Source organism: Leucoraja erinacea, chromosome 2, assembly GCF_028641065.1.
Source record: "Leucoraja erinacea ecotype New England chromosome 2, Leri_hhj_1, whole genome shotgun sequence".
Lineage (NCBI taxonomy): Eukaryota > Metazoa > Chordata > Chondrichthyes > Rajiformes > Rajidae > Leucoraja > Leucoraja erinaceus.
The window spans coordinates 85,734,805-85,748,568 of NC_073378.1; the positions used below are offsets into that span (position 1 = coordinate 85,734,805).

Sequence of the window (13,764 nt, forward strand, 5' to 3'; positions counted from 1 at the left end):
ACCCAGGTCTGATCACCTCGTGATCACCAGGTGGGCCTGCCTCGACTGAGGGCATCTTGTGATAAAAGGCCGAAACACCCAGTGATGTTGAGGTACACAACTGAAGATGTGTCTGATTGGTAGCAAAATCACCTAGTTTAATTTTTTTTTTTAAATCCCCACCATTGATGCAAGGCTCACCAGCCTGAAGTTTCCTGACATACCTACCATTCTTCTTGAATAAGTGAACGATATCAGCTACCCTTCAGTTTCCAGTTACCTAAAGATAATGCAAATAGATTTGTCAGGTTCCTGGCAAACTCTGCTGGTTTCCCTGAACAACCAGGGTTAGAGTTCACTAGCTCTTGGAGATGTTTCCACCTGAGCACGTCAATATCTTTAGCAATTCCGCTTTCTGATCCACACATGTTGGAAACAATCGATGTGCACCTCCCTAACTCAGCCCAGTATTCTCCAGGGAGATGATGCAAAGTACTAATTCAGGATACCACACATATCACCTACCACCACACACAGGCTTCCTAATGCAACCTACTCTTTCCCTAGCTATCCTCTCGCTTCTATGGTTAAATAGTTTGTTATTGTCACATATGCCCTGCACAGTGAAATTCTTGCACTTGTCACCATATTTTGGCACCATTTACAAAATAAAAAAACAGCCTATTGTTTTCTAATATATCCATTAAAGGATCATTCAAAATTCATTTATCTATTTCAACACATTCAAGATTGCATACTTGCCGACCTGATTTAAAAGGTCATCAGGAATTCCCCGATGTCTGCAGTGCTCACCATAAATTGGTCTTGCACATTAATACACTTAAATAGACACTCGATCAACACAAATAAATTCCCATAAATGTAGGGGAGAATATTACGGGGAGAAATGTAGCGTGTAGCGACTAAAATGTAAACTTTGATATAAAATTAATTTCGTACATGGATCACATTTATCAAAACTAGGGTGTACGTGGAGGAGGAAGGTGCAGAGGTCAATAGTACAATCATCTTTTCAAAAAGAAAATGTTTAAAAGAGTACCTTAAGAATTAGATGACTGGCAAGTACTGTACAAAATGTCATGTGCATCTTGCTCAAAATATTCAGCTTCAGGTTGTCTGCAATAACATGATAATAAAGTTCTGAAATTCATAGATGAAGTAGGATATTAGTACGGGTGTCGGGGGTTATGGGGAGCAGACAGGAGAATAGGGTTAGGAGGGAGAGATAGAATAGCCATGATTGAATGGCAGAGTAGACTTGATGGGCCTAATTCCACTTTTGACCTTATGATATCATTAGTTGTAAAACTATGGGACGACCGAAGAAAAAAAGATGATTAGGATGACACTTTTTAAGGGGCTGCCCCACTTGGGCGACCTAATCTGCGAGTTTAGAAGAGTATCTTCGGCCTTCAAACTTGCAGCATGGTCGACACGAGGTCCTAGGATTTTGCTGGAACTCTCCTTCATGCTCGAGGGAAGTTCCCGAATACTCGCGGCCTCAGCTAGGTCGCGGAGAATTTTTCAGCTTTTTGAAATTTTTTCTGCGAGTAAAATTTCGTCAGCATGGTTCTTTTTAACTCGTAGTGCAGTGGAGTGGGGTTGCTATTTGGTTACAGGCAGTTAAGGGCAGCCGTAGGCAATCTCCTTCGCTGACCGGGCATTTTGATTGGCTTACTGGTGTTTCGGGACAAAGGAAGACCTAACGGTAGGTAAAATGCCCGCTAAACTTTATTAAATTTCTTAAAAGTGTCACCCCCCCCCCACCCCCCCTCTCTCTCCCCCTCCCCCCCCCCCCCCCCCCCCCTCAGCGCTCTCTAAAGGACTTACCATTACTGTGCAGCCGTTTTTACCTTCATCTTCATCACACAGTCGACGCTCCTCCGCTTTCCCTGGCCCCCGCCTTCGTGATGTGTGTGTGTGTGTGTGTGTGTGTGTGTGTGTGTGTGTGTGTGTGTGTGTGTGTGTGTGTGTGTGTGTGTGTGTGTGTGTGCGCGGTCGGTCGATACAGCTCGCGGTTTCAACGCGGATAGGTCGACCCAGCTCGAGGCTTTCCAGGCGAGTGCCCTCGAGCTGGAAGGTCGAAGACACTCTTTTTAACTCGCCAATTAGTTCGCCCAAGTGGGACAGGCCCTTTAGAATGAAAGATTTGAACATATCACTGTGTCTGACACTCTATATAAAGATACAAAGAAAGGTTTTAAGCTGGTTAGTTGAGGATTTGGTCATGAAAATATTTTAAAAAACTTAACTGGTTGGTTATTTAAAAATAGGTATGAACTCTGAAGAACCTTCCTAATTTTCTGTACAAAATACAGCCAAAGTGATTACTATTGTCATGAGAGCCAACATTTAACAACATAAATAGAAGTGAATAAGTCAATTGAACAGGGGAAAAAACATTCTAACTGCAGCTAACAGAAATGATCTTTAAATTGCTTAATTAAGATGCAAGTGAATAATATTTCTATTTTGCCCACAAAAATGGATGGCTGCAATATAAGTTTGGCATTATCCATTTATTTAAAATACATTGAAAAACATTGCTAAATCTTGTAGTATAATGGCAAAACAATATTGGAAATCAGATTCATTTTTAAAACATTTTATCTTATCTACATACACATAAAGAGTTTTGATTTTATAAAGGAAAAAAGTAATTGTGAATAAACGAGTTATCAGAAAATGAATCTATTGACCCAGTGCTCACCAAGATTACCAAATGTATTTTAATTCTACGATGTTGCAACATGATTCAATATGAAGACCACAGATGGCTGGAACTGAGATTTTGAAGACCAAACACAAACTTTATTTAGAGAGTGTTTAAAACATGGCCTCATTAAATAACCTATAAACTAATGTAGGTACGCTGATTTTGGAAGACTTTATAGTCCCAAATTATACGTCATCTCTGGCGCAGGAACAAAAATTATATCCTGCCATTAATATTTTTTAAATCCTGTGCTATTACAGCTTACATCACTTTTTTAACTTATTTTTTCTGCATACCTAAATTTAATTTCCTTTTAGTTGTCATTAGAGGGTGCACAACTGCAGCCTTGGGTCGTTTCCAAATGTTTCCGACTATTGTAGTGGAGTTGTTTTTGTCCATTTGGTGTCTCACTATGTGGCGAGTTCACTATACCTGCATGATAAATATCAAGCTACCAACATGGCTACTACTACCCTACAACGTGGTGCCCCAATAGGACCTTTAAACCATAGGCTGCCATGCTTATGATCATGCTATACACTTTTAATTCAACCGTTTTAATGATTCTCAGAGATGATGAATGCCTTGTGAGTGAGAACAGGAATGGTGACCTGTGGGGCATGGTCGACTTTGTTTCTGAGCAATGAAATGAAATAATAGAAAGGAACATACAAATGTTTACAATTATTTTTATACAAAATTATATGTTCATGGAAATTTGATGCAAAATATGTAACATTATATGCCTTATTTCTGTAGTAGTACAGCAATATTTGGCCCGAAATGCTCGCTTATGTACCCCAAATATGAAGTCCCAACTTTTGTCGCTTATTTTGGATTATAATGGTTCAGAAACACAACAAAAGCAACTTCATCATATGGCAGTGTCCTACTATCCAATATCTCAGATGACAATTTATACACATTTTAAGCAAAACACAGATTTTGATTAGTTTATTATAACATTATTCCCTGTACATCATTTATGCTAGAGGAAAAACAGGTCAAATCCATATCATAGTTGCAAAAACATAGAACAGAACTAATTTAGATGAAGGGATTCAAAGTAACATTAGCAAATTTGCAGATGACACAAAGCTGGGTGGCAGTGTGAACTGTGAGGAGGATGCTACGAGAATGCAGGGTGACTAGGACAGGTTGGGTGAGTGGGCAGATGCATGGCAGATGCAGTTTAATGTGGAGAAATGTGAGGTTATCCACTTTGGTAGCAAAAACAGGAAGGTAGATTACTATCTAAATGACGTCAAGTTAGGAAAAGGGGAAGTACAACGGGGTCTAGGGGTCCTTGTTCATCAGTCAATGAATGTAAGCATGCAGGTGCAGCAGGCAGTGAAGAAAGCAAATGGGATGGTGGCCTTCATAACAAGAGGAGTTGAGTATAGGAGCAAAGAGGTCCTTCTGCAGTTGTACAGGGCCCTAGTGGTTCCACACCTGGAGTACTGTGTGCAGTTTTGGTCTCCTAATTTGAGGAAGGACATTCTTGCTATTGAGGGAGTAGATTCACAAGGTTAATTCCCGGGACTGTCATATGCTGAGAGAATGGAGCGGCTGGGCTTGTATACTGTGGAATTTAGAAGGATGAGAGGGAAAGATATTGAAACATATAAGAATATTAAGGTACACAAAAATGCCGGAGAAACTCAGCGGGTGCAGCAGCATCTATGGAGCGAAGGAGATAGGCAATGTTTCGGCCCGAAACCCTTCTTCAGAATACTCCTGCACCTATTGTCCATTGCCTAATGAGAACACTCATTACTTTTAGTGAGATCCTGAAATTTCTACCTGAATTATAGATTCTAAGAGTTAATAAATGAGTTGTCAGAGCTAATATATTCAAGAAAAACAAATAAAATCTATCATTTCAATGTCCAAAAGGAACCTGCTACACAGTGCTCATTCTTTAGTTTGTTGAATACATGAAGCACAGGACGGGTCTAGAGATAAGGAACACTTTCTCAACATGCAACGTGATACTAAATCAGGTGGTTATTAAGAAAGGACAGTCATCCGTTACAATTCAGGTTAAATGGTCAGCATCATCAGTCCTAAACTGTTTTGACCATTTAAGAGAACCACACGGCAACATGTACATTTGTTCACTGCATGATGGTCTTCACTGATGATTAAGTCAGCAATAATTTGCATGATTATTATGATCGTGAACTTTAACTGGATTCAAATCATAAAATGCTCAACTGAAATTGAACTTGGAAAATAAAAATTCAAAAGATGCAGAAAACTTTTATTATGACTTAACATCAAATTCGCTGTATTTACTGACATGTAATTATGGTAAAATTACCTAATTCTATGAAACTAATTGACCATCATGCACTAAAAGGTAAATTCTGCCCAAATCGTTTTTCCCTTCCCAAGAGGCAATAGTTTCAAAAGTGCTTAATGGTCACATGAAATGGAACAATTAACTTCTTCCTTGCTCTAGCTTTACAGGCAAATAAGATGCGACAACTATAATAAATATATAATAAATTATCAGTTATCATAAGTAAACTGGACCATGATAGTGCAAAAACCAAAATGTAAATAAGAGTTTTAACCAAGGCAAAGGAAAGTTGTGTTGATAATATGCTGAACTAGAAAAGAAATACATTTTCTTGAAATTGGAAATTTTAAACATGTCATTATACATCAGATATTTATCAAACAGCCAACACAAAAGATTAATGTGCAAACAACTAGGACTAATAAGTAATTAATGACGAAAATAAAGTGAATGCCTTTTTCTAAGATCTCCTTTATTTTATGGAGAACATGTTCCAAGTCGGGGAAACACAGCAAACAATGTACCAAAGTGCAGCAAAGGAAAAGGAATATTTGAAATTGAAATTACAATAGAAAATGCTGGAGTTTACTCAGGTCAGAAAGAATCTGTGGAGAGAGAAATAGAACTTATGTTTCATGTTGATAACCTTTTATAGAATCACTTGCAGACTGTTCTGCTTTTATTTTGCCAGCATCTGGAATTATTGTGCTTTCTGATCTCTTGAAAGTGATTTTCAAAAATGTTAAATGCATCAATGATATAAATTAAAGAAGCAATGCTGAAACAATTTAGAAAAGCAAACTCCATACCCCTGGGCTGCCTTTAACTAGTTCTCTTCTCCACTATCCTTGATGGAAAGATGTGTTACACTACAATCTTCTTTCCACCAAGATTCTGGAAATGTTGTTCATTTTAAAGAAACATTTGAGCCTCAATGCTGTAGCAGCATGCATTTATGGAGGGACATCCGATTCAACAACAATGTCTTCATTCATTGTCAATAATATATTCCACAGCATATATTGCAGTATGGAAGGTGACCAAGGGCAGTGATAATGTACATGGTTCTGTGCATGATATGCCATGATTCTATTTAGCCTGTCATCCAGTTATTATTTACGCAATGCATCTTTTGAAGCATGTAATTGCTACCATTGCAAACAAAGCATTTAAAACATCCTGGTTTTTAATCAATCTGCATTCATACACTTAATAATCAACCACTAGCTGTTTTCCTACCACTAGACATAAAAAATAGACAAAACACAAATGAATGTATGAAGCTGGAACCTCGGTAAGTAGTTAAAGCGCTTGGAAACAGAGACCAATAAGAAAGAGTAAGTTTCATTATTTTGTTGTTGGAGTTGAAGAGCCAATTTGTTGAGGTTTCTTGGTGAATTAACTCTCATTTTCTTTCAGGGGATGCGCATCCAAATCCTTGGACATCTGCTACCAGCTGCAAATTAATGAAAATGATTTAATGACATATTGGAAACACGAATGTTTGTCTCATTGAACATCATCTCTCTTAATGCAATAACTCCAATAATAACAATTGTTTGAACAATAACCATATTTTATAACCAGCATCTTATCCAGGACGACAATGAACTGACTTGCAGGGAGGAGGTGAAACAACTGGTGGACTGGTGCAACACGAACAATTTGATCCTGAATGTTGACAAAACAAAGGAGGTCATCGTTGACTTCAGGAAAAACCGGCATAGTCACACACCACTTCACATAAATGACATCGATGTGGAGTTGGTCAGTAGCATTAAGTTCCTGGGGGTGCAGATCACAAACAGTCTGACGTGGTCACAAAACATCACGTCATTAGTTAAGAGCGCGCAGCAGCGGTTGCACTTTCTGCGCCGGATGAGAAGAGTTCACCTCCCCCATCCTGTCCTCACCACTTTCTACAGGGGCACCATAGAGAGCATTCTGACCAGCTGCATCTCTGTCTGGTTTGGGGACTGTAAAGCCTCTGACTGGAAGTCCGTGCAGAGAGTGGTGAGGACGGCTGAAAAAATCACTGGGACTTCTCTTCCTTCAATCGGGGACATGGTGTGCAAACGTTGCTTGTCTAAGGCCAACAGTATTATAAAGGACCCCACACATCCCCATCATGGACCGTTCACTCTGCTGCCCTCGGGCAAAAGGTATCGCAGTATAAGGAGCAGAACGGACAGGTTTTGCAACAGCTTCTTCCCCTGAGCCATCAGACTCTTGAATTCCATGTAATGTGCTGCCACTATTATCTATTTTATCTTTTTATCCATTTTATCCTTTTGTTATTTTATGTTGCACGGGGAGCCAGATGCAATGAAATTTCGTTCAGACCTGCATTTATTGGTGTATTTCTGAATGACAATAAAGTCTTCGATTGATTAATTGATCTTCATCATTATATTAATCCTCATACTTGGCATAAATTTACTTTTCACTGATTTCCAATTTTTCTGATCATATGTAAATTCATATTAAATTTTGCTCTTTAGGATCAAACATATTTTCAAATTCAAAAATTAGAGCATGGAATGGTTAAATATGGAAGTTTCCACATCACCATGATGAGATGACTGCAACTACTGGGAGAGGCAATTCCTCACACCTATTCTCTCTGGTTGATACAGGTCCCAGCACTAAGAGGTGCAGTCAAACAACAAATGACAATGACAAAGACAAAACTACCAAGATAGACATAAACAGTTGGAGTAACTCAGCGGGTCAGGCAGCATCTCTGGAGAGAAGGAATGGGTGATGTTTCGGGTAGAGACCCTTCTTCCAACAGAACTACTATTCTCCAGAAAGACAGAACTACTTCAGTTTTCATGAGTGAACAGTTTGATGTGGACCAGATTTAGCTTTCCCACATCACATCATCATCGGCGGTCACTGGAAACGAGTATGACTGTCCTCTCATGGAGGACGCCTGTGCATGACTTTGTTTAACGTGGGGAGACTGGTGCACAGAAAGCCACCACACAGTCCTTGACAGATCTGGGTCAGGATCCAGTGGCATGGAGTCCAAGGGTGACCTTTTTCTGCTGCAGCCTTCATCAGCCTTCCCAGCCGTTGTGACGCTCCACTAAAGTCAGCCATCATCCTCCGCCTGTTCCACCATTGAGGTCTTGGTTGGATTGCTATTTGTCAGAGACCTCCCCCTCGACCTTACTGCCATGGGTGACCTTACCAGGAGCATAGCTCCAGATGGCATCACTCTCAGGATTTCTGGACCACACAAGCTTCTCCACCACGACAAGTTGACAATCCACAGAGAAGGCCCCACATCACAGATGGACAAATGTACAAGGCTTTCTAAGAAATTAAGGATTCTGCAAATACTGATACACAGCAACATGTTGGGCATTTTATTTGGAAATAACTATTTGTACTATCTGGAAGAAAAAACAAAGTAGCTTTTTCATTGTTTTCTGATTAACAAAATGTTTAGAAAGACACAAAATATATTATTTTTTTTTATATTGGAAAATTAAATTGGGAAGAAACAATGCTCAAAAACTGTCCTCACTTAATATTCCACGAAATTAAGAATATGTAGTTGTTTTATAAACTTCAAAGTCCCTTAGGACACATTAGAGATTAAACTATCTGATAAACACTGATAAAATATTTTAATAATTCAATACCTTTTACAAACGGAACTTCTCTACAATTCTTATTTCATATCTGATCAATTGCTTACTTTGTACTTGATATCCTTGTACTTACTTTGTACTTGATATGCTAAGCTCACTCTTAAAAGTCACTCTGGAAGCAATATATTTGAAGTTGTTTTTCATAACTAAATGCTGTTTTATGGAATAAAAGCAGCTTGGACCTACATTATTTGTAGAATTTGATTTCGGCGTCCACACAATCATAGAAGAGGTCTGCTATTTCCAATGGGTTGATAGGCACATCATTTTTCAAGATATCTTGCATGGCCTTGAGACCTTGTATTTCCAGACCCAATATGGCTTGCCAAAGCTTTTGTCCTGACCCCTATTAAAAAATAGCAACTATAAAATGTTGTATATTTTAGAATCCATTATGAGTAGTATCAACTGGTGTCAATAGACTGAACTGAAGTTGATCATACGTTCAATGTTTGAAAAAGGTCTATTTCACAATCCAAATGAATAAAATTGCAGTTGCAAGCAGTAAGTAACAAATGAACTGGAATAACATAATCACAGGATAAAATAATATGTTTTTCTTATTTTAGACTATAGTTATCCACTTGCAGTAACTGGTCTAAGTGGTTAAAAAATCCTTGTTTCTGTTATCAATATAAAATGCTCCAGTACGGAAATTAGCTATCAAGTGTGCACCAATGAATTCTCCAACAGTTACTCTGTCTGATCCCACACTGCTTGCTTTCCACTGAATCTCATTTATTGGTGGGTTGTGGCCATGACTGGGAAGGCCATCTGTAACCTCTAGTTCTAAACACTCTTGTGAAAGCAGCAGTGAACCATCTTCAATCCATGTGAAGATATTGACACTTGTGCTGTTGAGTAAAAAATGTTAGTACTTTGAGCAAGGACCAACAATGTTTCCTGCCACAGCTTGTGTGCAATTTAGACAATACCATGCATTTGCCTTCCTTACTTTTCCAGATGATGCAAGTCACAGCTTTGGGAGATGTTGTCAAAGGCACAATGGGGAAGTTACTATACTGGATAACATGGTTGGACACAATGTAGTTATGGTGGACAGTGGGGAAGGGAGTGATGTTTAGGACAGGGGATATGGTCCCAATCTGGCGATTTACTATGTTCATCCCTTTGTCAGTGGCTTGACCTGCTGAATTGTTTCAGGGTTTTATTTTCTCTTTAGATTCCAGCATTTGCAGTCTTCTGTGCCTCTAAGCAGATTGCTGTATTCTGGATAACATTGTGCTTTATGAGCCTTATTACAGATGTACTGATCCAAGAAAATAAAGAGTTTTCCTTGTGAGCCTATGTGAGTCACTGATCACAAAATGTCCTGCATCTGACCTGTTGCAGTCATGGAATCTACAGCTGGTCCAGTTAAAAAAAGAAAATCATTCATGGGATGGAGGCATACCTGGTGATGTTGCTTTCCAACTGTACAATAGAGACCAGGGGGTTGAAGGTGCTGTTAAGAGTCAGAGTTAATTATGTCTATAGGCTAATAAAAGGTAACAACAACAGAATTCTTCTAATGAAGGACTTTAGTGAACTTAATTGTTTTAATAGCAATCAAGTGCTTTCGTCGTTATGGCTGTTAAGGCCAGCCTTTTACAAATTCTAGATTAATTTCCTGAATTTAAATTCCCCAGCTTCTATGGTGAGATTTCACTTCCTCTGCCGGAAATATTGGTCTGGAACTCTGGTTGCTAATTCATTCCTAACCACTATGCTATCATATTGGCATTTTGTAGTCAGTAATAACACTATCTTGGGAACCCAGAGATGAGCAGTGGCCTATCCATGCAAGCCTCAATTCCAGCAGGCATCTACCACTGCTTTCCTTGGACATGGATCGACCTGCAAACCGACAAATGTTTCTCGCCCATCCACCTTTGTGCCCTGGGGGCGCCTCCCGCCGCCAACATGGAAGGCATGTTAGGCCAGAATCTGGCCCCACTCCAACCAGCCTTGCTCCTCGCCTATCGTCATTGCTGGCTCCATCCTCCCGGTCTCAGGTCTTCAGAGAAGAGCCTGACTTGCTTGGTGACTGGGAGGCTCGGAGTCACTAGAAGCAAACAGCTCCACTTATGGCAAGATGGACAAAACTTACTGAGAAGCAGCTGAAGTCGCTAGATTCGGATTTGGATTCAGATTAGTTTACTGCCAAACACATCAGGATGCAGTGACATTTCTTGTTTGCATTAACTCACAGTAAATACGTGGTGGTCATAGATTCAACAATAAATACAATGGCAATAGTAAAACAGCAGATTTGGTGCAATTACGGTGAATAAGAGTAGGGAAGTGCAGCAACAGAATAACTAAAAGGGGTGGAGTCAAGTGTAAAAGTTAATGGCAGCACCTCTGGGAAGTGAGTGTGAAAGAGGATATTTGATCAGCACTGGAGAAGAAACTGTTAAGTTCCGGATGCCCTGGCTTTCAAGTTCCTGTATCTTAAGTCAGAAGGTAGAAGAGAGAAAAGACAATGACCAGCTTGATAAGACATCCTTGACGAAACTTCCAGCCTTACAATGAAGATAGATTGGAAATAAAGCAATGATGAGCCGGTGATAGACTTGGCTGTGTTCACCACTTTCTGTAGGTTCAGGTGGTCAAGAGATAAAAGATTTCTGGGCAAAATCGCTGTTGTTCCAGCTGCACCTGCAGCCCCTCTCCTCCACCCTGACTACCATGCTTCAATGGTTTGTTTGCACTCACAGCTGTGCCGGGAGCATCGAGTCAAGAAGACCTCACCTCCTCCACTGTATCGGAGAAGACCACACTCCACTCTACAGGTGAAGACGACACTCCTCCACTAGACTGGAACTCAAAATGTCTCTCGGCAGAACTCTCCTTGAAATATTGCCCACTGACTTGCTTATGTGCTCTTAGCCCTGTCAACACAATTTTCTTCTACTCTTCCAATTCACTTTCCAGTTAGCTAGGCACTCATATAGTATTGTATTGTATTGTATTGTATTGTATTCAATTTATTGTCATTGTCTCAATTTGAGACAACAAAATGAATTTTCCTTACAGGCAGTATCGTTAAAAAAAAAAAAAATCACAAGAAAAATAATAAAAATAAATAATAATTAATAAATAATAAAACATATTAAAAATAAAATTGAAATTGAATTAAAAATTTAAAAAAAGCACAAACACATAAAGTCCACAACATAACATAACATAAATGGCACCCAGGTGAGGAAGGCACCATAGTCCAGCCAGCCTCCCCTCCGTGTTCATCCGTGGTCGGGGCCTTCCGAGCACCCGCAGTCGCCGCCCCGGGTGGCCCGATGTTCAGGCCCTCACGCCGGGCTGGTGGAACGCCGACGCCGAACCCCGACGGTGAGCATCCTCCTCCTCAGCGGCCCGGACCTCCAGATCAGCCGCCTCCCGCTGCCGGAGTCCGCAGCTCCTGAGTCCGCAGGCCGAGCCAGGCAGAGTCGCAGGACCCCGCGTTGTAGTCAGCGCCGCCCGCGTTGGGAGCTCTGCAAACCGCAGCTCCATGATGTCGGCAGCAGGTCCAGCACTGCAACAACAGGCTCCAGACGGCGACCCCCGGTAAGGCATCGCCAGCCCCGCGATGTTCCAGCACTGTCCCGCCGCTGCTGGAGCTCCGGTCGATCCCGGCAGGAAAGGCCGCGGCAATCCAGGCAGGTAGGCCGCTGTGGGGGGGGGGGGGGGGGGGGGAGCGAGGACGCGACTCGAATAATAGTCGCGTCCTCACCAGGAAGCGGCTGAAGTACGGTATCCCCCGCACCGTGCCCTCTTCCCCCACATAAAAAACACCAAAAAACACAAAGAAATACACTTTAACATAACTAAATAAACAAAAAAACAAAAAGATACCGGGCTGTAGGTGGAGGCTGCTGGCACCAGCGCCACCGGAAGTACAATATATTTTCCTTGAGAAGGTTTACACAACAATTTGTATCAAGCAAGACAAAGTCCCAAAGACAATGACTCAGACACTGACATGTTAAATTGCCTAGTCACAGTAATGAATGCTATAATCATACATCTTAAAACAGACTTATCAAACATTATAATGAGCATCCTAGAAATTTACTGATTCTTTGAGATTTCAGTCAAAGGGCTTGACTTGCGCCCGGTTCCCTTGGTGACAGAACCACATTCGTAAGCTTCTGAACACATCACTATTCTAGGTTAGAGCACCAAAAGACTATTCACATACAAAGGTGGTTTTGTTTGCCCTAAAGATTTACTGTTGGTTCAAAGACACTTTTTCTCCTTGTGGAAAATAAATTTAACACCAATTACAAGTTGGATTATGTAACATACAATATTTGCCTATGTGTTTGGTGTCTGCATCATATAACGATGTGGCATTATAAAACAAAGTATTTTCTGTTATTCATAGAGATGACTGGAATCGCTGAAGTCCAAAGAAAGCATCTGCCTAGTGGTTTTCTATTTTTAGAAATGCAAGTTAGTACAGACAATTATTCTCCTCCGCCAACATTAATAAAACCAATTATTTTGTCATTGTAATGTTGTTTGTGGGTACTTGCTGTGCACTGAATGCCTACTGTGTTTCCTTTTTTCGAATAACGACTACGCTTCAAAAATGAGCAATGAAACTACATACATGGCAAATATTTTTTTCATTTTTTCTCTCCAGGTATGCATCATATTTGCATCTCAATTTGTTGACTATTTTGCATGCAGTTCTCAAAGCGAGTACTGTGCATCAATTATAGCATTTATTCCATCACTAATCTCAAAGCCTCACTAGCATCCACAGACATGCACCCACAGCTAATATCCCTCGACAGCATGGGTGGGCAGACTCTGGTTAATTTTCTTTCATTAGTCTGAAATGGAACACACCTCTAAAACTGCAACACAGAATTCTTACCACCATCTGAATGGACATCAACTAACAGCACAAACAAGGCATCAAACACAAGAAACCTCCCCACTCAAAGTTCACTCAATCTTTACATAAACCTTGCAAGATGGTGATCAGGAGAAGCAATAGCACAAATATGGCTTTATATCATTTAAATAAAACATTAATGAGGTAGACTTTGCAAAAATAAAGCAAGGAGAAA

The 13,764-nt window shown here is 40.3% G+C and overlaps 1 protein-coding gene across 1 annotated transcript in view; it reads right to left on the minus strand.

Annotated features, from left to right (window-relative positions):
• Window positions 1-5,472: 5,472 nt before the first annotated feature.
• The window catches only part of LOC129712031 (secernin-1-like), a 49,514-nt gene continuing 41,222 nt past the window's right edge, over window positions 5,473-13,764 (minus strand). The window contains exons 8-9 of the mRNA XM_055660172.1: window positions 8,870-9,029; window positions 5,473-6,477 (exon numbers count right to left, since the gene is read on the minus strand). Of these exons, the coding sequence (XP_055516147.1) occupies window positions 8,871-9,029 (159 nt within the window). The 3' untranslated portion in view covers window positions 5,473-6,477; window position 8,870. The remainder of the gene's footprint in view (window positions 6,478-8,869; window positions 9,030-13,764) is intronic.